The sequence below is a fragment of the Crinia signifera genome, chromosome 6 (assembly GCF_055691185.1).
Source record: "Crinia signifera chromosome 6, ASM5569118v1, whole genome shotgun sequence".
NCBI lineage: Eukaryota > Metazoa > Chordata > Amphibia > Anura > Myobatrachidae > Crinia > Crinia signifera.
The window spans coordinates 103158813-103180243 of record NC_139222.1 but is presented as its reverse complement, the minus strand read 5'-3'; the positions used below and the strand labels follow the sequence as shown (position 1 = coordinate 103180243).

The 21431-nt window shown below is 43.2% G+C and overlaps 1 protein-coding gene across 1 annotated transcript; it reads left to right on the top strand.

The window, feature by feature from the left end:
- The first annotated feature begins 2587 nt into the window (after positions 1-2587).
- Positions 2588-15609, top strand: SCRT2 (scratch family transcriptional repressor 2). The gene is made up of 2 exons (XM_083146634.1): positions 2588-2940; positions 11620-15609. Exons 1-2 carry the CDS (start codon positions 2799-2801, stop codon positions 12324-12326), a joined length of 849 nt encoding a protein of 282 aa, XP_083002760.1. The 5' UTR covers positions 2588-2798; the 3' UTR covers positions 12327-15609.
- The last annotated feature ends 5822 nt before the right edge of the window (positions 15610-21431 follow it).

The following is a 21431-nucleotide window of genomic DNA, read 5'->3' as shown; positions in this document are numbered from 1 at the left end:
TTCCCATGTCCTGCCCTGGGTCAGCAGTGTCTCTTGGCAAAGAGGCAGATGGGAGTCCCCCTTGTCACTCGCTGAGCAGTGCTGAATAGACGCTGTGTGCATGCGCACAGCATTTTTTCCCACAGCCAGAGGGGCTGGGGCATGGCTAGAAGCTCACAGAGCCTCTGGGCCATGCCCCCACAGCGGCAAACAGGGGCCTGGCCTCACAAAATGATGTGACTTGTAGACCACCCCTTTCCATCAGGCCACACCCTCAAATTTCAGGCGCACGGAAATGTCTCGCTCCAAGGACACTGAAAGTTTGGAGGTACAGTATGCATGCTGTGACATTTTCAAACATGCTGCATTCATTCCGACCTGACACAGTCTGCAGATCCACAGGTGGCCTGGAAAACATGGACCGTTGGTAAATCTCAAGGACCAATTTTGCCAACCCTGCTGTAGCCTCTAGAAGCTAGAAAGAGATTGGCTTTCCATAGGTTAGCAATAGGCTGCAGGAGGAGTTGGTTTGGAATGGGGTTATCCATAGAATACTGTACTTACCAAATATTGCCAGCATTTTCTGACAGGATTCCGTGCACAACCCAATCCAGCAAGACATCATCATGTTTCTTGCACCTCCCTATAGCAAGCACATTCTCACAGGCATATTTGTGTATGTGTTTGCCTGAACATGCCCTCACTGAAATCTGCCTGCATTACAACACCTCTTACTTGTAATGATCAATGTGCCCAAATTATACACAACGTTACATAAACCAACGTATACAGCATATGCTTGTTTTGTGTGCAAACGGGCAGTCTGTATTGTATAACATGTATTGTGACTGCTATGGAGTCTGAGATCTCCAAATAAAGAACTGCTGATGCACAACTTTTGAAGGTCATTTCTCTGTACTCAGCTGAGCAGCCCCTCCCTGGTCTAGCTGGCTTCTACAACTTGTTGGCCGTTGAATTATGCATTTTTCTGCCCATCCTGTGACAATTATATTAAATCAATGAGTTCAGTCATATTGTATTCCTTGGAACAAGCAGAGACACTTGGTAAGGAAAGGGTTAATACTCACCTAAAAATAACTCTGGAGTCCCAGCTAACCCACAGTAATGTGTATACTGTGCTTCTGTAAGCCTACATCTAAAAATCTATATAGAAAAATCAGTGACCCCTCAGCAGTACATTTGCTTAAAGATAACAGAAAAAAGAACAGGAAGCCTATTCGCATGTAAATATTCAATTTTCTGGGATAAAGCGGCCTTGCTGTATGACCAATAATGAACACTGATACACGTGATGTTGTTCTCACATGTTTAATAGCACAAGTGATCTGAAATATAGGTATAAATGCCCCTGGAAAGCATTTATAGAAAGGGTATTATCGATTAAATAGTACCTATTAGCAATTATAAGAGATATGCCTTCTGCATTAATGTGCATTATACAGGAATAAACATGCTCCTTGTTATAGTTTATACAGATACTATAAATAATACTGCAAGGGAACTCCTACCTGCGACCTCATTTTTCATACAGTCAAAGAACTCCTCAATGACCTACTATAAGAGACTAGGGGGAAAATCACACAATTCAGAACAAAAATGAACTGCACACAATATAGTCAAGCAAATGAATACATATACATTCCTATATATATATATATATATATATATATATATATATATATATATATATATATATATATATATATGTGAGTGTGTGTGATATATATATACACACACACACACAACTGTGTTACTTACCATGTGTCTGTACATAATTACATAACTGTTACACTGTCTGTGACATGACAGACAGGACCAGACCTAAGTTGCCAGCTTACTCTTCTCCTCTTTGTATAATATAGAGATGGAGAGGCTCTCTTCTTTTGTTGCAGAATTGCAAGGGTCACTGTTTATTGCCCACCTTGGTGGATGTGGGATATTAAGATGCTCCCTCCCCCTCCCCCCACCACCATATGGACTTTCCCTGTATGATTCACAGGCTGTTAAAACACACTGGTTGCATCAAGACAAAGGAATCAGAGTTCATCTACACAATGCCAGTCTTCCTGATCTTATTCCTTAGTGCCCATCTCCTCTTGTCACCTCTTCACGTGTTGTGTTATGTTTACTGATCTATGGCAAGAATGCAGAAATAACACAAATAATGCAATAGCTGTGGTTAAGCGGCACATTGACAACATCACTTCATATCCTATTATCCACTCTTTAAGAGCCTCTTGCAGCCTACAAGAACTCTCAGCAGTGGATGATTTATTACAGTGCATTGTTCTTGCGCTGGAAGTTTCACACTGATCCTTACATTCAGGGCATACCACAAGTAAGTTGCAGGGTGCAAGCATGAACTGTATTTAGATAAAATAGCTTCCCTTTCCTCCAGCCATGCTGCTCTGCATTACTTGTTTCCCCCTGCATTGTCTATAAGTAAGTAGGCAGGAGGCAGTCTCTTTCTCTATGTCTGCACAGCCGGTTCACTGGTAATGTGATGATTGTCCTGGGGGACATTTGATGGATTAGGGAGCTAAACAGCTCCATTGCAAAGCACCACCTGATCTCAGGCCTGCGTCCCATATAAAGACAGCATGAGTGCTGAGCTCAGCTATTGCTGCCAGATTCCCCCCTCCCTCCTTCCCAGCTCCCTTCATCTCCTTTCTCTCACTCTCTCTCTCTCTCTCTCCACACTGCAGAAAGTAGGAGCTGTCCAGTGCTGAATGTGACACACAGTCCCCTTCTCTTTAAAGACTGTAGCTAAACAAAAGGAGACCCGTGCAGAGCTCACCATGCCACGCTCCTTCCTTGTCAAGAAGATAAAACTAGATGACTTTTCCGCATCACATTACCACCACTTTAAAGATCCCTGTGTCCTGGGGAAGTCGCTTACCAGCACTGTAGAAAGCTTGGTTGTCCCTGTTGCTGAAGACGGTAAGTCAGCACCTTGGGTGCAAATGGATAGATGATTTAGGGAAACATTTGTCTTCTTTTAAGGAATAGAATAATACTGTACACATGTTCTCTATAGGATAAAATCTCACACACCCTTCGGTTAGGATGTATATATATATATATATATATATATATATATATACACACACACACACACACACACACACACACACACACACACACACACACACATACCACATATACACTATACTTTATAACACACACACACACACACACACACATATAATGACTGTATATATACATTGTCTACTTTCGTACTGGTGGTAAGGTGTGTACTACTGGGCTGAGATGTCAGAGTTGGCTGTTATGTGCATGTATACAGTATGTGGGACAGGCTGCTTGTACAGAGCCTTTGTGTCCTGCTGACTTGTGGAATATGTCTCTGCTAGGTGCAGGATGCTACATCTATTAACCATCTAAAGTAAGGTTTTATCCCAGCCCTTCTTCAGGTTGGTTTACATTTGTGCAGTGCAGCACAGGAAGCTCGTGCCAAGAGACACAATAATAAACACTATGACATTCTGAACACAAAGCAATGAAAATCAAAACTATGCAAAAGTTAATAATCAATCATGAGACATAACTAATGTCAATACAACAACTAAGGTGTAGCACAAAGGGAATATGTTACTACTATATTAGTACTATCACCTGTGGAATGGGAGTTATATTAACCTTTTTTATATTTATAGTACTTTGCTTCCTCTGAGAACAAGGTATTAATTCCTGTGCTATCAGGCCCTTGATGTCTTTTGGAGGAGTGAATACCAGAGCTTTACAGATGGGAGGACAGAAAGGGGTGGGGGGAGGGGATCTAAGCCTTCTCCGGGGACATCATTGTTCATGCGGCAGCCAAAAGACTCTCTCTAAAGCCTTTTAAGAGGCACCATCCTGAGGTCTGCTTGATATCAGGGAAGGACTGTCTTTACTGAAATTATTATTCATTTGTGGTTCATCTCTTAAAATGTATTCTGCATCAGGATCCTTTGGAGAGTGTGTCAGCACAGTGGCTGCCTTTGGCACATTGTGTACACTTTACAGAATAGCCATGGACTTCTGATTCACAGATATAGTAACTTGCGGTCCCAGGGCAGGAAATTAGCAAGCTAAGCACATCTAGCTCCAAGACTAGCATGTGAAACACAATTCTTTCTGCGCTGCAGTCAGAACTGATGTCTCTTTAGTAAAGGAAGATATGCTGACACTAGCATGGGCCGCCATGTACCCCTGGAGCCATGCATGTACCCCATGCACTGCATAGAATCTGTTTACAGCAAGTGTGGGCTACCTGTAGCTCTTTCACCAGAAGGGAACTACAAGTCCCATCACATGGTAGGATGAGAGGGTGGTCCACCTAAGAGTAACCTGACCAACACTAGCAGAACAGTCTCCTTAGCTGAAGTCATTTTATTTGGATCCTGGTACCAAACACAAAGACTACTCCAAATACTCACACATTGCAATAAGATGAATGATGGAAAGTCAACCAAATGTATCAAGATAAAAAGAGCACGAGTTCAATAAGCCTCAATAACACATTTATATAGGTGGAAAGTGCGGTTATTTACACTTATCCACAGTTGTGAGCAATAACCATTAGGCAGGCCTGGAAAGCACACACACAAGGCAATTGGGGGAAACCATAGAGCAGAACCATGCTGAACTAAGCCTTTTAGTCCATACAAAGTCAGGTAATGCTCATATTAAATCACATAACACATAATACTCTGTAAACTCCTGATATCCCCAATGTATATTTCCAAAAAGTTTTATGTGTTAGTACAGCCTAATGGAGATAAATGTGTTGTTATCTGGAAGGAGGCATCTTGAAAAAGAATATATATATATATATATATATATATATATATATATATATATATACTGTGTGTATTTAGATGGCTTGAGATGAATTCAATGGTTGTAGAAGCCTATTGTACCATCAAACACTATTAAAGCTCTGACATTGGGCCCTGCACTTGCTGTGTTTAATCAAGTTGTTACACCATGCTCCTAACATTACTATTATGTCTATTACTGCTACAGCATTGAGCATAGGGAGCCATCAAACAGGTGTCACGAAGACCTCTGAGTAGAGATTAATGATGCAGTTACAAAGATAAGGGAACAGGAAGGAAGGTCTTGTGCCTCAAAGTCATGTTCTTGAAAATAACCTTGCTATGTGCTTTGAGAGGTGTGAAAAATTGCTGAGGAAAGCTTTCTGTACCTGAAGCATGTGACTGCACATTCTGCAACCAAGGAGGCAGGAGGATGACTGTTATAGGATGGAAAATAACAGGTTGCGAGGAGAGATGGGTAGACTAGGAATGCATTGTCTCTATCATAGCAGTGGTGTATAACTGAATGTACTCTGCCTTTATAACATTGCTGCCAAAAGCAGTGTAATTTGCATTTTTTTATCCCAAGGCATCATATGTAATTGAGCAACAAGATAAATACTATCATGCAGCATATACAGTAAGCACAGGGCTGATTATGGTATCATAGAACAGTATAAGACACAAAATCTGGAATAAAAAATGCATTTCATCACATGACATGGCATGGGGTAGAGAGGGTTAGCTGTTGCATCAGTCAGCAGTAAATAAACCTGTCCCAGAAATACAGTATGTATAAAAGCAGTGTAGCGTAGGGTGGGAGGTGGAATTGGTATACATAGTGACGAGACCTTACTGCATACAGAAATCCAGCTATTGATGATGCAGATTTCTGCATCCAATCCTTAAAGTCTATAAATCCTGTAATGTCAAAACTAATTATAGCTTTCCGCGTTAAAGGTGTCCTTTAGGAGGCAAGGCTTAGCAAGACAAAAAATGAATGGTAAAATCGTCCTGTTCACGCATTCCCAAAACAACGCTGAGAAAACAGGTTTAACATTCCAGCCTGTTAATTTCCTATAGCACCCACAGACAATGAACTGTTAGATGCACTTTAGTTTGGATACATGAAATCAGCATGAGCCAAGATTTGTTCGCAGGAGATTGGTCCACTTATCTGCAATCCTTATCTATTATGGCTGGAGCAGCAGATCTGGGAAGAGTGAAATCCTCTGAAACGCACAGTGCTGCAGGCCAGCAAGCAGAGATTGTCTATCCATGTGTCCCCTAGTGTCACCTTGCTTCCATGAATTGAGCATCACTCGGTGACTAATAAACCACATGTGTTGAGGGAGGGCAGCAAACATTCCAGTAGTACAGTACATGTACATCAATGGTATATTATTGAGCATCAGCATGCACACAGAGACGGTGTGAGAGGCATTAGTAGATTGTGGCAGAGTTGTTGCGCTACAGGTTTATATTAAAGATAATAAGAACCATTCTACAACATTTAACTAGCATGATTACATTTACATTGCAATGGCAGGATGACAGGCAGCGCCAGACCTTTATCTATGAAGATTTGCTGTAACTAGTGAAAGAAAACTGAGTAGACAGCACATTTAAAATGCCTGACCCCAGCTAATGCTTGCATTAAACAGAGTATTGACTACACAATAATGGTTTAAGTCAGAGATGCAGGAAGATAAAGGGTCACTTTGCCCAGAGCTGAAATATTACACTGTAGTGAATGCACCTCCTACTGCACTGCTGCCTCGTTGCTAAATATGAATGGGAACCGACGGCCTTGGCATCTAAAATGTGGGCAGTGCCCATTTAAGGGGCCATACACACAAAGAAAGCAAACTGCATCTCCACAGAGATCACCATTCTGCGCTGTTCTTGGAAAAAGGCTCATCTTGCAGATCAATAGATCACTCTTATCGACACAACAGTCCAGTAAATAATGTCACAGCTGGGAGGACAAAGGGAACAGGTGTCATGGAAGGTGTTGCTGAGATACTTTGATAAAATAAAACAGGAGAAAGCTAAACCTTAAAATAGAATAATTACTCTGTGATTTTCTGTGCATACATAAGACATTAAGAATATTTTACCCTGTGCAACAATGTATTGAAAGACAAGTCACTAAGATGATAAAATATCATGCAACATCCTTACTTCCATAGGTGTGCGCAGCCCATTTACTTAGAGGGTGCCCCATTGGAGGGGCTTGTCTATCACCACCTACTGGGCGTGTCCATCACCGCCTGCTGGGCGTGTCCATCACAGCCTACTGGGCATGTCCATCAACGCATCAATGCAAACTTAATAGAAGGTGACTTATTTTTGTATATGCTCTTCAGAAGGAATCACCCCCACATAGCAGAAATAAGGACAGCTGCAAAAATTTACACTGTAATGCCCATTACACATAATGCCACACACTCTAATGCCCATTACACAAAATGCCATATACAGTAATGCCAATTACACATAATGCCACACGCCATAATTCCCATCACACATAATGCCACACACCATAATTCCCATCACACATAATGCCCATTACATATTATGCCAGTGCTTAAGAATTTCTTGTAGAATATGGGCAATAGGTACAGTGCCACACACATAATGCCCATTATTTATAATGCCTCTAGTAATGACCCTTACAAATAATTCCCCCAGTAGTGCCCCTTACAGATTTTCCATATTAGTGCAGGAGGGGAGAAAGGAGGGAAGGAGAACGCTTACTGTCACGGTCCTGTGTGGTGTGCGCCCAGCAGCTATGCTGCTGAGCAGCTCACACCAGCGCTGACGGATATTTGAAATAAGGTGCTGGCTCAATCAAAGCTTGCCGCCTGACAGCCAATCGCTAACTTGCTGCTACCGGCATCATTCATGAGTCTCCAGTCCACTGCTCAGATCACTCGTGTCTCAGCAGTGTCTTCTGGCCCGCGCACCCACGCTGGCGCCGCATCCTCACTGCGGCCACAGCACTGGTCAGACAGCAGCCAGCCCGTCCGAGCACAGCATCCTCACTGCTGCTGCAATTGTGCGGGGTACCATAGGTATGTCATTAGGAGGTGCCTGTACACCCCTGGCACCCCCTGTGCGCACGCCTATGCTTACTTCATTTTGGGGCTGTGGGTTCTTAACCTTGGTTCGCAGGACCTCAAACAGGTCATGTTTTCCAGGTCACCTAGCAGGTGCACAGGTGGACTCATTACTACCTGACATATTTTAAAAGATCCTCAGGTGGAGCTAATACTTGCTCTTCTGTGAGACCTGGAAAACATGAACAGTTTGGAGTCCTGAGAACTGAGATGAAGAACCTGTGGATTAAGAAATAATATAGTTTATCTTACTTTACCTTCCCTTGGAGATTCCGCACCCGTACACGTTATACCATAATGTGCTGCCATCACGGCACTATACAGTGATGTATTCCATTATATCATTTTTTGTGCTGTTACCATAGGTCAAGTTGTATTTGTGCAGTTGACATATAAACTGGAGTTATGCTAGTGTTGATCGAATAAGATCATTAATATAATACATTCTGCCGGATAGTGTTTAGTCACTATAAGAATAGCTGAACATGGTACCAGGATAACTAACTTTGTTGACAATAATGATTTAAGTAACACTTGTTACCAGCTTGTCAAAATAACAATAAGGTCAGCGCTGGGGGTTGTGCATGGCCACGGCCAAAGGTAACGATACTTTATCCATTGGGCACCATGTAGTGCACAGAACACTTTAATTCCCCCATAGAGATGAGGAGCAATGTTAGCCTTGTATTACATAGATTGAATCATGATGAATTTAGTCATGTATAACACATTGGCAGGATGGCAGTTCATTTACAGGAAGGTAGTATCACATTTGGCACATTCACAAGCCATATTATTCAAATCATTGGATTTACAGTTAGAATGACACAATACTTTGAAGAAGTTTCCAGAATAAGAAGAACTTCAGTTATCTGAAATTTCTTTCTGGCAATATCTTATTTCCTTTTCTGATCTTATTGTCTGATAATGATACAGTGATCTTACCCAGTGTTGGACTGTGGCATGAAGGACCCACCAGTAAATGCAGTGGTAGGGGACCAAGCTTATAGTCACTAGAAGGGGTGGTCCTCTTTGAAGCGTTGTAAAGGGTAGGGGGTGCTGCTATACTAACCAATCAGCAGTGATCGGCAGCACGCTAGGCATTGAGGGAAGGCACTGTGAATCTCTTCCAGCAGCGCAGCGTCGACACAGTGACCTTTCTGACTGGTTGCAAAAGATGCAACAGTGTCAGCCCAGCCCGCTGTGGTAACATCTGATCCCTTAAGGTGGCCATACATCAGAAAGATATTGTACCCAATCGTACAATCTCAATTGATTGTAAGATGGATTGTATGCAGATTGTGCGCACATCTTGTGTACACAAATCATACAATCAATCATCAGATGGATTTTATGACTGATTGTATGATGGATTGTATGCAGATTGTGTGCATATCTTGTATACACAATCATACAGCAGATGGATTGTATGACTGATTGTAAGATAGATTGTGTGTAGATTGTGTGTCCAAAAACCACCAAGGACTGCCGGGGATTTCAAGGGAAATTGTACACAATCATGAGCGCAATCGATCTTAAGATCGATCTTTCTGATGTATGGCCAGCTTAATGTTTTTATCTTCCCAATGTTTGTCAAATGATCTGAGTCATATATTACAGACAAAAAGGCATAATAGTAAAGAAGTTGACAAAAGAGTGTACATTGAGGCATGGGCAAAAACCAAACAGGGCCCCGGAACGCCGGACCGGACAGGCTCCATTCATCAATATCTGTCATTCCAGAGCTTGTAGTGTCTGTCTGGGGGGGCGGGGGGTTGCATTGCCGGGGGTGTCCCGTCCGGTGGGGCTGCTCTGATACCTGTCACCAGGGAGAGGAGGAGGGGGAGAATACAATCTACCTGCACTGTCCGGGGATGTAACAAAAACCAGAATGGTCTGGACCACGTGGGGAGACTGCACTCTCCCCTTCCCCATGTCCCTGGTGAAAGCTATCACAGGGACCCCCCTGGAAAAGACACACACACACACCCCCACCCCGTCCGGTCCAGTGTTCCGTGGTCTTGTCCGGGTCTGGTTTTTACTTAGTCCCTTAACATTGTATACATGATGCAGCACATAGTCATTTTCCCATCAGAATCCTGAGAAACTGTACTGCAGTTATATACTGTAGTACAGATTATGTATATGTGGATTGTTTTTCAATAAACTAGTATGTTAACATCAGCATCTTGATGGTAAGTAGTGGGGTTAAGCCCCTGGGGAAGGTTTAGGCTGCAGGAACACAGGGTGACTGGGGCTCAGCTACAGGAGGGGACAGGACAGGTAGGATTAGGCTACAGGAGGGGTGGGTTAAGCTGCAGGAGGGATGGGTAAGTGGTACTCACTGGGATTCCTCAGGATGCCGTTGTCAGTATTCTGACTGTTGGGTTCGGATGCCATTCTAGAATAAAAACAAAACAGCAAATCAGCCACCTTACAGGTTATAACTGAGCAGTTCTATGCAATAATATACTACATCCTGATTGTATCACCTATCTTTCGGATAAAGAAGTATTAGTTTCTCCACCCAAAACATATTAATTTCATAATGTAATATATATGGGCATTTCTGTTATGGCAGTCATTCAATTTGGTAGCAATGCACAAGTGTGCACAGCAACATGTGACAGTGTAAAATGCCACAACACCCCCTTTAAACACAAAGTAATATTATTATCATCTATATTTATGTGGCGACTTATTTAGGTGCGGTTGTTCTTGCTGCTGTCATTACTATAATTTGCCTATGCAATTGCAAATATATGCTAATATGGGCAGAAGCTAACCTGAGCATAGGGATGCCCACTGCTATCGTATCATTTCCATCCAACAGCTGATACATCGGTACCATCATCGCAAATTGGGACATGTCGCAGAGTCTGATTGCCTCTGTAAAACCATAGGCTGAAATGCTCTCCTGGGAAGCAGATGACTCTCCAGTAGCAAGTAAGATTGCAACTGCTAGTATATAGACACCCTCAAAACGGCATTTGATCAGCCATGACAAGCCGGCATTTATCCTACTATTCCCCATTACCACCCCCAACACCCCCACACACTGTCTTCCTGTAAGTCACTCTGTGACCCAATCTCAACTAACACACTGCACATGCGCAGGGTGGCCCAGATGCATGTGCAGTAAGAAAACGAATGTGCATACAATAGCCGCTTTTCTACGGCACCTGAATGAACCTCATGGGGCCACTGAGTGTCTCTAGTACAGGGAAAATTACAATGAAATACAAACAATTCAATATAAAACAGTATAAGGCACACAAACAGTAGAATATGTAGCCAAATGTCCATAGTACAGTGGCCAAGTGCTTAAGTAAGGGTGGACAAAAAGGATAAGAGTTGCTGACAGTGAGTCAGGGCTCACTGGAGACAGGGACACTGCAGGGAGAGAAAACAGAGAATGGACGACCTTGCTGGTAAGAGCTTACAATCTGGTTACATCCCAATGGTCTTTCTTGTGGCACCCAGACATAGCGCTACAAAGCGCTTTCAAACTGGACTTACGCATGAGCATAAGAGTGAGGGTCCAGCCTGATTGGATGATAACTTGTTCTTTTATGTGTTCATAAAGTGATATTCCTTTGTTAGAAAACTTTTCTTTATTTTTACATGCTACAAAATTGTACTAAATCCCTATTTCCCCTTTGTATTTTGTCCTGCAATAGATTATGCATCACATTGTATTGCATCTTCTGACTACCAGGATGGAAAGAAAAAAAAAATCAGGAAAAACAGCCCGCCATCAGAATCGGAATACACACCATTACAGGATGATTACAGTGAACCCGACAGCCCCCAGTCCAGCCTCTCTGCTGGATATTTCAGTGGAGAAGCCGCAGTCACAGACAGCTACTCAATAGACGCTTTCTTCATCACAGATGGACGTTCCCGAAGAGGCAGCGAAAGCCGCGGAAACCAGCGCCACACATGCAGCGAGTGTGGTAAAACCTACGCCACCTCCTCGAACCTTAGCAGGCACAAACAAACACACCGGAGCCTGGACAGTAAGATGGCAAGGAAATGCCCCACCTGTGGTAAAACATATGTGTCTATGCCAGCACTCGCCATGCATCTCCTCACACACAACTTGAAACACAAGTGCAACGTATGTGGAAAGGCCTTCAGTCGTCCCTGGCTACTACAAGGCCACATGCGCTCCCATACCGGTGAGAAGCCCTTTGGCTGTGCCCACTGTGGCAAAGCCTTTGCCGATCGCTCCAACCTCCGTGCACACATGCAGACGCACTCTGCCTTCAAACACTACAAGTGCAAGAGGTGCGAGAAAACATTCGCTCTCAAATCCTATCTTAACAAGCATTACGAGTCAGCTTGCTTCAAGGGCTCTGAGCATGAGTGCGCTATACAAAGTTAAAGCCATGTGCATGGAGAAATAAAACTGTACACGAGGAAATAAGGCACAATGCGGTGTGCCTTCCGGCTCTCTTGGATGGCACAAGGCACCAGAAACTGAAAAATCAGGGTACTTGGCATAAAACAGTGTTATACTTGGTTGCACTTCACCTGTCTGTGAGAGAAGCAGCTTCAAATTCCACAGCATCATGTTTCTTAATTTATATATGATTTGACATTATTTATTTTAAACAGTGCAATATAAATTTTTACAAAGGATAGTTCTGACTTGTCCTGCTTTTCTTCAAATAAATCTTCCACCTCTCTACTCAAGCTCTTAATGAACTTTTATGTGCAAACTGCAAAGCCAAGCTTTCTGTGGATAAAACACATGAAATGTGACGTGTCATTGGTACAAAAAAGGAATTCAACTTGAACAGAGGGGCTATTCAACACAGACTCAGGTGCCACGTATCTGTCCTGCATTACATCATTTCTGTCATTTTATGGCTTGGCTGCTGACTTAGCAGCGTGTTTCTTTTTCTATTTTGTGCCATGCTTCTACACATCCATGTACCATGCAGAGGAGGAGACTGATTATCATGTATGCAGCACAATAGATTTCATGCTTGCTAAACAGCAAACACATGAATGTCCCAAAAAGGATTTCCAGTGCATTAATCTGCCTGTAGCAGTAGGGTTTGCAGTGTCTTGTTTTAATATTTGGAAGCACATATATATTATATATATTTTAAAAACTGCAGTAATAAAACTGTGCCAACACCTTAAAGAAGAGAGATAACAAAATGGCACCCTTCTTCAATGAACTGGTTGCAATTTCCCTGGAAACAGTGTTACCTGTAGTGTTTTCTAAAACAATGAGAATAGGCACTACATTGAGATGACTGGTACACATATTTGTTACCCACGTGACACTGAGAGGTGTAATTTCACAAAACAATATGACTACTATTATTTATTAACCTCTGCGTCATGGACACACCGAACATTTCTTTTAAATTTGTCCTTCCCGATTATGGGATGGGGAACTATGAGATTCAAAGCAATTGGTATTACGAACTGCTTATTTAATTGATGTAATTTATACTATTTGTTATTTATTATATTTATTTGCCAATTACTTTTTTACTAATGACATGACATTGTGAATGGAAATGAATGGACGGGATGTGGTTCAATGGAGAGAAAGATACAGTGTTTACAAGCACGTTACAGCAGAAGTCCCCAACAGATATTTTCTGTCAGAATTTCAGCGCAATTTCTCCTCAGTTCTGCTACAGCCAGAGACACAGTCTTCTTCAGGCCCATGTTTCTGTTCTTCCAGGAGACCCTGGGTATTATTGGAAAAGCCTATGCAATTTCTCATTGATTTTTTACCTCACAACAACTCAGAGGAAGCCCATGTATCATGCCACAGATCGCTCAAGCACTTTTGTCAAAGTGGGGGTGGCTGTGTTTACTTTGTGTCTATCCTCTGCTCATGGGAAAAGCCATGGATCCTGAATCACATTTTATAAATGGCTGCCCAGGCGTAATCTACTTCCAGGCGAGAATTGTGACAAGAACCTGGGTGAAGTCATTCAGTGATTATGAACAGATAATACAAACGTGTCACGTATTCAACAAACTGTGGCAAATGTTCTCTGTGAAAGTGTGCAAAAAAAAAAAAATACTAAAGTTTACAGAGTTATGTATTAAAATGACAAAATGAGCCTTGCAACTACATTATGCATAGACAGCACTTGCTTAGGAACACTGGGTTATCTTCATGTTACTTATAATGCAGTATTTATACACATCACACATTGTAATGCAAAAAATCTGGCAAATAAGAATTGATTTATTTAGTCTCGCTGTGTTTTTCATAGGACCTACTAATGGATAGTAGTAGTAATAGCAGTAGCAAATGTTATACAGGGTGCAAGGCACTTTCCGTACAATACTTGCCTACAAAATGAACCTGGACAATGCTCAGTGTTGCTTTCTGTTTACTGCATGCCAGAACTAAGCAAGCCTTGTGTTAATAAACAATAGAAGCCTTAATTGCATCATCAGTATTAATAAATTGCGAGAAAGAATGTATCATATGGGTAAAATAATCTTTGCAACGGCCTCAGGTGGTCATTGTATACATCCATTTTAATATTCCCAGCTACAGAAACAAACGGTGTGCATGGGGATACCTCATTATTCTACTTAAATAATAATAATTTGCTATACAGTCATAGAAATCCCAGTACTTGCACCTCATGATCAAGCAGACCATATATATAATGGTAACACATAACTCTATTAGCCACCTGTATGTACATTTTCTAGGGCATACAAGGGAGGGAAACATGTTAAATGAGCAGTTTCTTCTGAAATATTTATGCAAATATTGGCATTTCTAATGAATGTCTGACTAAATTAGCAATTTGTCTACATGCGACTAACAGGAGTGGTGCCTGTATACCTGTCTATGATGGACACACTTCCTGCTCAGTACCAGCAAAGCCAGAAATACTGTATCACCTAAACAACTCATATTTCCAAGCAGATGCCCCCATGAGCAATGTGATGAATGAAAATGCTTGTGACTGACTTCAAATATTCAGCACTTTGCATCATTATGACACCTAACACAATGATAATGACAACCAAAAGCAGGGCTTTCATATCCAATTAGCTCATTCCTATAAGCATCCAGCACATTCTTGCAAGGTGATAACAGAAGTCCTGGACATGTAATAAGATGTTCCTTGCAATTCCTCCTTTCATCTTGCCTCTCTTACTTGCATTTGCTTTGCAGCAATAAATGACTACTGAATCTGCCTGCGGAATTTTAAACCTGTTAGCACAAATCTTGATACATATTTAAGTGGGCTCCCGCATTTCACAATACCCTGAGGGCTGGCACCAGAATGGGTTAATTCCTCATAGCAAATCATAAATGCAGGTAAACCTGCACAATAATAAATAACGTCCTTTCCTTATTTGATTCAGATACATGCATTTGCAAACGGATGGCAATCGCCAGTTTTTCAAAATGTCAGCTGCCTTGGTACCTTCCAAACAATCCTGTATGATGCATTTTTAAATGTAGATTTAGTAAAACTCGCCGTTCTTTGGTATTTATACTGTAATTAGAAAGAAACAGCAATAATTTTAAGTGCATGTCAAATTTTCTTTTTTTTTCCAAAAGGTTTTGTAACTGAAGCTGACAAAGCCAGTTCAACATGTCACCTTTACTGTATTAATTCTCATGCAAATCAGGGAAATTAAAGAGTTTATGATTAACTACATCTGTGTTGTTGTCACTTTTATTCTTCTAGCTGTTAGGCAACCAGAATACTCCAATATCATTACTCATTGCTGGAGACAGAAAACATCTTCCGTCTGCACCTGTTCTGCCTGATCAGTCAACTAGGAGGTTGAGAATATGAAGTAACCAACCAGTTTATCACACAGACTCCTTTAAGACCTACATTTACATGACAAAGCTGTCCGCATATGGTGGCCTGTCTACAGTAGGGTGAGCTTGTCCTCTGTGTAAGTCACTGTGTAATAATAAGCAGCCACTTTGCCTAATTGGGCTCCACGAGACTCAGCTGCACTACCTTCCCCCAGCTCGCTGTATCACGCTTCAGGGGTCGCAGGGGTAAAATATCTAAGGCCTATCTAAAAAAAATCAGATTGGGAATAAAGTCCTTTGTGCACAACAGAAGCAGCAGCAGCAGCAGCTATTTCTAGCAGTAAAATAAATGCAGACAGAAGCAGCTGCGGTGACTTGCGAGCTCTGATTGGCTGCTCTGCGGGCAGAATGTGCCACCTGCAGTCCTTTGTGTGATGTGACTGAATTACATTACAAGACGCCTGGCTTTGACGGGCTCCTACAAAATTGTATGTTCCTTCTGCAGAGAAATGCAGAGCAGGGAACACAAAAGCAGACAGATTATTAAATGGGCCTATCGGACAAAAGGCTTTGCAAGTTTCATTTCAGAATATGCGCAGTCAACAGAAGGACAAAACCTGATCAAAATGCAGCACCCTGCAGGGGATTAAAGGTCTTTTACTGTGCCGAATGGAAAGATCTGACAGATTTCACCTGTCAAGAAAGATGATCACAAATTTTGACCTGCCTTTATTTGTGTGTATGCAATCTACTTCCCCAGTCTGCGTCCTCACACCCTGAAACTTGCTCGATATGAGCTGAATTTATTTACCTAAATGATGACCTTGCATTTTCTGCAACAACAACAACAGAAAATGATTCTTCAGCATGTTGCTCCACATGATAATAAGCCCCTGGGTAGAGCCCTACAGGTTACAGTACACCCATTAGGATGTCCTGTTCTTTTATATAATAGGATGAGTGTAATTTACTGAAATCGATAAAAAATACTAGTAAAGCAATAAACAACATACACGTGTCTAGAAAATGATTCTAGAATTTGTGATAAATCCATTATTTATTAAAGTATCTAATCGCCAAATATACAGGTTGCTTTAATAAATGTTTCTCTAATCTGGCCACAACATAAAATTGTACTCTGACACCAATACAGACGGAGGAACTGTTTCAGAGTAGAAACTGAAGGGCGGCAAATGCTATAAATGGAAGAAACGCATGCTTGATTTCCATGATCTCCATGCTGGTAGAGTAAGGATTATGGGTACATTGGAATACTGCATATTGCAAGTTAGGTTATAATTCTGCCCCACACAGATCAATAGAATGTACATCTCACTCAAGTTACCTTAAGGGAGGTCTGGTGTAGTTTCTTTAAGACAGATGTGTCCTCATATATTATTGCTGCAGTCACACCAAACATCCCTTCTGATTGTGTAAGGTCCAGTGTGACTCAGCCTGCGCTGAGCATCTTTATTGTATACAGAATCTCTTGCATTCAATTGTGCATCATAATTGCAATGTGAACTGATATAACTGCATCATGAGACCACAAAAAAAAATCTGATACTGTATGTGGCACTTACACAAACTTGACGGAGTTTGAATTTGTACAATACATTGGCTTTCCCCATATGCACATGCAGGGGGTGTTTCAGAGTACCTAGAAATCTCCCCTGCCCGCCGAGCTGTCCGATTTTAAACACAGCCTCCAGCAGCTGCCTCCTGTTAGAGAGACAGGCTGCCACTGGTCTGTCTGACTGCAGAGGGCGCTAGCTTCAGAGGCAGCGAGCAGCTCCACACAGTCAGTACTCCATGTGGCTGTGTGTGCATGTGCGCGTGTGTGTGTCTGTGTGTATGTATGTATGTAAGCTGTGGATGTGTTTACATGTTATGTGTATGTATGATGTTTGCGTCTGTGTTTATTTATGCAATGTGTGCCTGTGTGTATCTATGGTGTTGTGTGTATTTGTGTGTGTGTGCATGTGTGTGTAATGGAAACCTCCCCCCCCCCCCCACCCATGAAAATCCTGTGTTTGCCCCTGTTCCCCTTTTCAAACCAAGTTCCATTATGCTTTGTATACAGTGCCAGTTTCAGTCACACACATATATACAAAGTTGCATCTAAAATTACGCAGTGCAGTCTTTGTGAAGATGCACTTTTCAGCAAAAGACACTACACTGCTTGGCTCAACTGGATGAGGCATCTCATGCTGCTTGGCATAGTGAGGCTAGGTGTATGAGGAAACATCTGTATATACAATCATTGTGATACTGCAAGCAGGAAAGCAATTACCAGTGCAGACCAGGGGCGAAATGTAATAGGGTGCGTTTTTTTAGACTAAAAAAAAATCGCACCAAATCGCACCTTTAAAAATCGCGTTTTTTGCCGCGAATTCGCATATGTAATGAGATGCGAATTAGCGGCAAAAAATGCGATTTGCCGCGATTTGCCGCGATTTTTAGTCATGAAAATGTGCGCATTTTCAGTCATGAAAATGTGCGCATTTTCATAAATGCGATTTTGTGCTAAAAAAAAAAAGTAAAAAAAAAAATGGCGTGGGGTCCCCCCTCCTAAGCATAACCAGCCCCGGGCTCATTGAGCCGGACCTGGTTCCAAAAATACGGGGGGACAAAAAGCATAGGGGTCCCCCGTATTTCTGAAACCAGCCCCGGACTCTTGGACCGGTCCTGGTTCCAAAAATACGGGGGACAAAAAATCTGGGGGTCCCCCGTATTTTGAAACCAGCACCGGGCTCCAACAGCCCGCGGTGTCATGCCACAGCCGGGGGACACTTTTTATACAAGGTCCCCCGGCCAAAACATGAGCACCGTGGCTGGTCAGCCTTGGACGGGGTACCTGGAGGAGTGGGGACCCCCCCAATAAAGGGGTCCCCCCCCCCCAGGCTTCACCCGTCCAGGGCTGAAGCCCGGGGCTGTCACCGGCGTCCGTGGCCAGTGGACGCCGGCCTGATAGGGTTAAATCCATCATACATATCATTACATTGCTTTTTACCGGCGAACTACAAGTGCCAGCAGACCTCCCCCGCATGCTGGGACTTGGAGAACCACAAGTCCCAGCATGCAGGGCATTAATGGGCCCGCTGGGACTTGTAGTCCACCTGTAAAAAGAATGTTTATAAAAAACACACACACAGAGAAGTACAAGTTTATTACACACACACACCTCAATTTTACACCAGCGTTACTTACCATTCCTGGATCCAGCGCTGGTCTGGCTGCTTTACAGCCGGCTCCCCCCGAACTGACAGGCAGCGGGGAGAAGCGGCTGTCTCCGTCGCTTCTAACAGCCTCTGTAGCGCTGTCCGAGTGCTACAGAGGCTGAGAGCGTGATTGGCTGAGCTACAGTATGCGTCTCCATGGAGACGCATAGCTCAGCCAATCAGGACTGAGCTATGCGTCTCCATGGAGACGCATACTGTAGCTCAGCCAATCACGCTCTCAGCCTCTGTAGCACTCGGACAGCGCTACAGAGGCTGTTAGAAGCGACGGAGACAGCCGCTTCTCCCCGCTGCCTGTCAGTTCGGGGGGAGCCGGCTGTAAAGCAGCCAGACCAGCGCTGGATCCAGGAATGGTAAGTAACGCTGGTGTAAAATTGAGGTGTGTGTAATAAACTTGTACTTCTCTGTGTGTGTGTTTTTTATAAACATTCTTTTTACAGGTGGACTACAAGTCCCAGCGGGCCCATTAATGCCCTGCATGCTGGGACTTGTGGTTCTCCAAGTCCCAGCATGCGGGGGAGGTCTGCTGGCACTTGTAGTTCGCCGGTAAAAAGCAATGTAATGATATGTATGATGGATTTAACCCTATCAGGCCGGCGTCCACTGGCCACGGACGCCGGTGACAGCCCCGGGCTTCAGCCCTGGACGGGTGAAGCCTGGGGGGGGGGGACCCCTTTATTGGGGGGGTCCCCACTCCTCCAGGTACCCCGTCCAAGGCTGACCAGCCACGGTGCTCATGTTTTGGCCGGGGGACCTTGTATAAAAAGTGTCCCCCGGCTGTGGCATGACACCGCGGGCTGTTGGAGCCCGGTGCTGGTTTCAAAATACGGGGGACCCCCAGATTTTTTGTCCCCCGTATTTTTGGAACCAGGACCGGTCCAAGAGTCCGGGGCTGGTTTCAGAAATACGGGGGACCCCTATGCTTTTTGTCCCCCCGTATTTTTGGAACCAGGTCCGGCTCAATGAGCCCGGGGCTGGTTATGCTTAGGAGGGGGGACCCCACGCCGTTTTTTTTTTTATAAAAACACTTTTACACATTTTTATTAACAGAACCATGCACAGATCTCAATGATCTGTGCATGGTTCTGTCAAATTCGCCTGTCAGAACCTGGTCTATTTTTTTTGCGATTTTTGGTAACATTGACCAAAAATCGCACCCTATTACATTTGCGAGTTGTATACTTTATAATGGGAAAACATCTGGATGCGAATTGAAATGTGACTAAAAATCGCACTTCTAAAAGTGCGATTTCGCGGTAAAAAGTGTGATTTTTTACCGCGATTTTCAACCTATTAAATGTGCGATTTTCGGAAAATGTGCGATTTCGGCCGTTTTTGACCAAAAATCGCACATGTCTAAAAAATCGCACCCTATTACATTTCGCCCTAGGTGCCCCAATGAGAGGAAATTGGCAAGCATAAAGCATTTGTTGATATTACTTCAGTATGCTTTTTCGGCACCAAAACAGCAGAGGGTACTCACACAGCAGTCAGGCCACAAGTTGTGACTTAATACAAACAGGGTTAAAAACCTCACCATATTGTATCTGTTTGTAATGTAAAACTGATATTTCTGTAACAGGAGTTCCTAAAAGCAAATACAAATACATGAAGTCCGTATGCTTCACTGATGTAATTTGCGGACATCAAAGATATAAGGTTTAGGAGGAAAGAGATATCTAAATATTCACACATCCCAGAGCAGCTTATAGCTTAAATAATAGACATAATAGAGATGAATGTGAACATACCATATTTCATGTGGTTATTACGTAGGGGAAGTTGGGTACAGTTACTGTATTTGTGCTTAACATAAATCTTATGTAGGGCATTCCTGACATGTTCCCTAGGTTAGTTTGGTCAGCCAGTCATCAGGCACTTGGTCATTGCATCACTATGGACTTGTGTATGGGCTGGGGAGGGCTGGGGGGGGGGGGGCGCGTGGGGGGTTTGGTGGTCAGTAATTATGTGTAATTTTTTCCTTTTATTTGGAAATTGCAACAGGTTTGTAACCCTGATTAGCTATACACGTTTCTGTAAGTGAGCATATTACAATCTTTTGTAAAAAATGTTTCTAAACTGACAGCTTTCGCAGTGACCCAAGGCGGGATGTACTAAGGGGAAAATGCGGTAAACCCCCCGTTTTCTAATGTACTAAGATCTGTCCGCCCCGACTTCGCAAGGCAGGGTATCACCACCTTGGGGTGGCGATACCCTATAGAAGCCTATGGGCTTCTATCCCCAACCATCGCATGCCGCAGATGCAGACCCCCTCCCTTTCCTCCGTGCTGCTCCTCCTTCCCCAGAAGCACAGCCAGGGATGTCCTTCCGACTGCAGGGGTGAGGAGAACATGCTGGGGACCACCACAGAGCCCAGGAGGTGACTGAGACCCCCCGCGATACCGGTGATGTGGTCACCTCCTGGGCTCTGCGGTGGTCCCCGGCATCTTCTCCTCCCCCTGCAGCCGGAAGG

Excerpts from the sequence above, each read along its gene's own strand:
- SCRT2 (XM_083146634.1), top strand. The coding sequence starts at position 2,799 with ATGCCACGCTCCTTCCTTGTCAAGAAGATAAAACTAGATGACTTTTCC. Across the intron at positions 2,941-11,619 it reads TGTCCCTGTTGCTGAAGACG|ATTATGCATCACATTGTATT; the intron begins GTAAGTCAGCAC and ends GTCCTGCAATAG.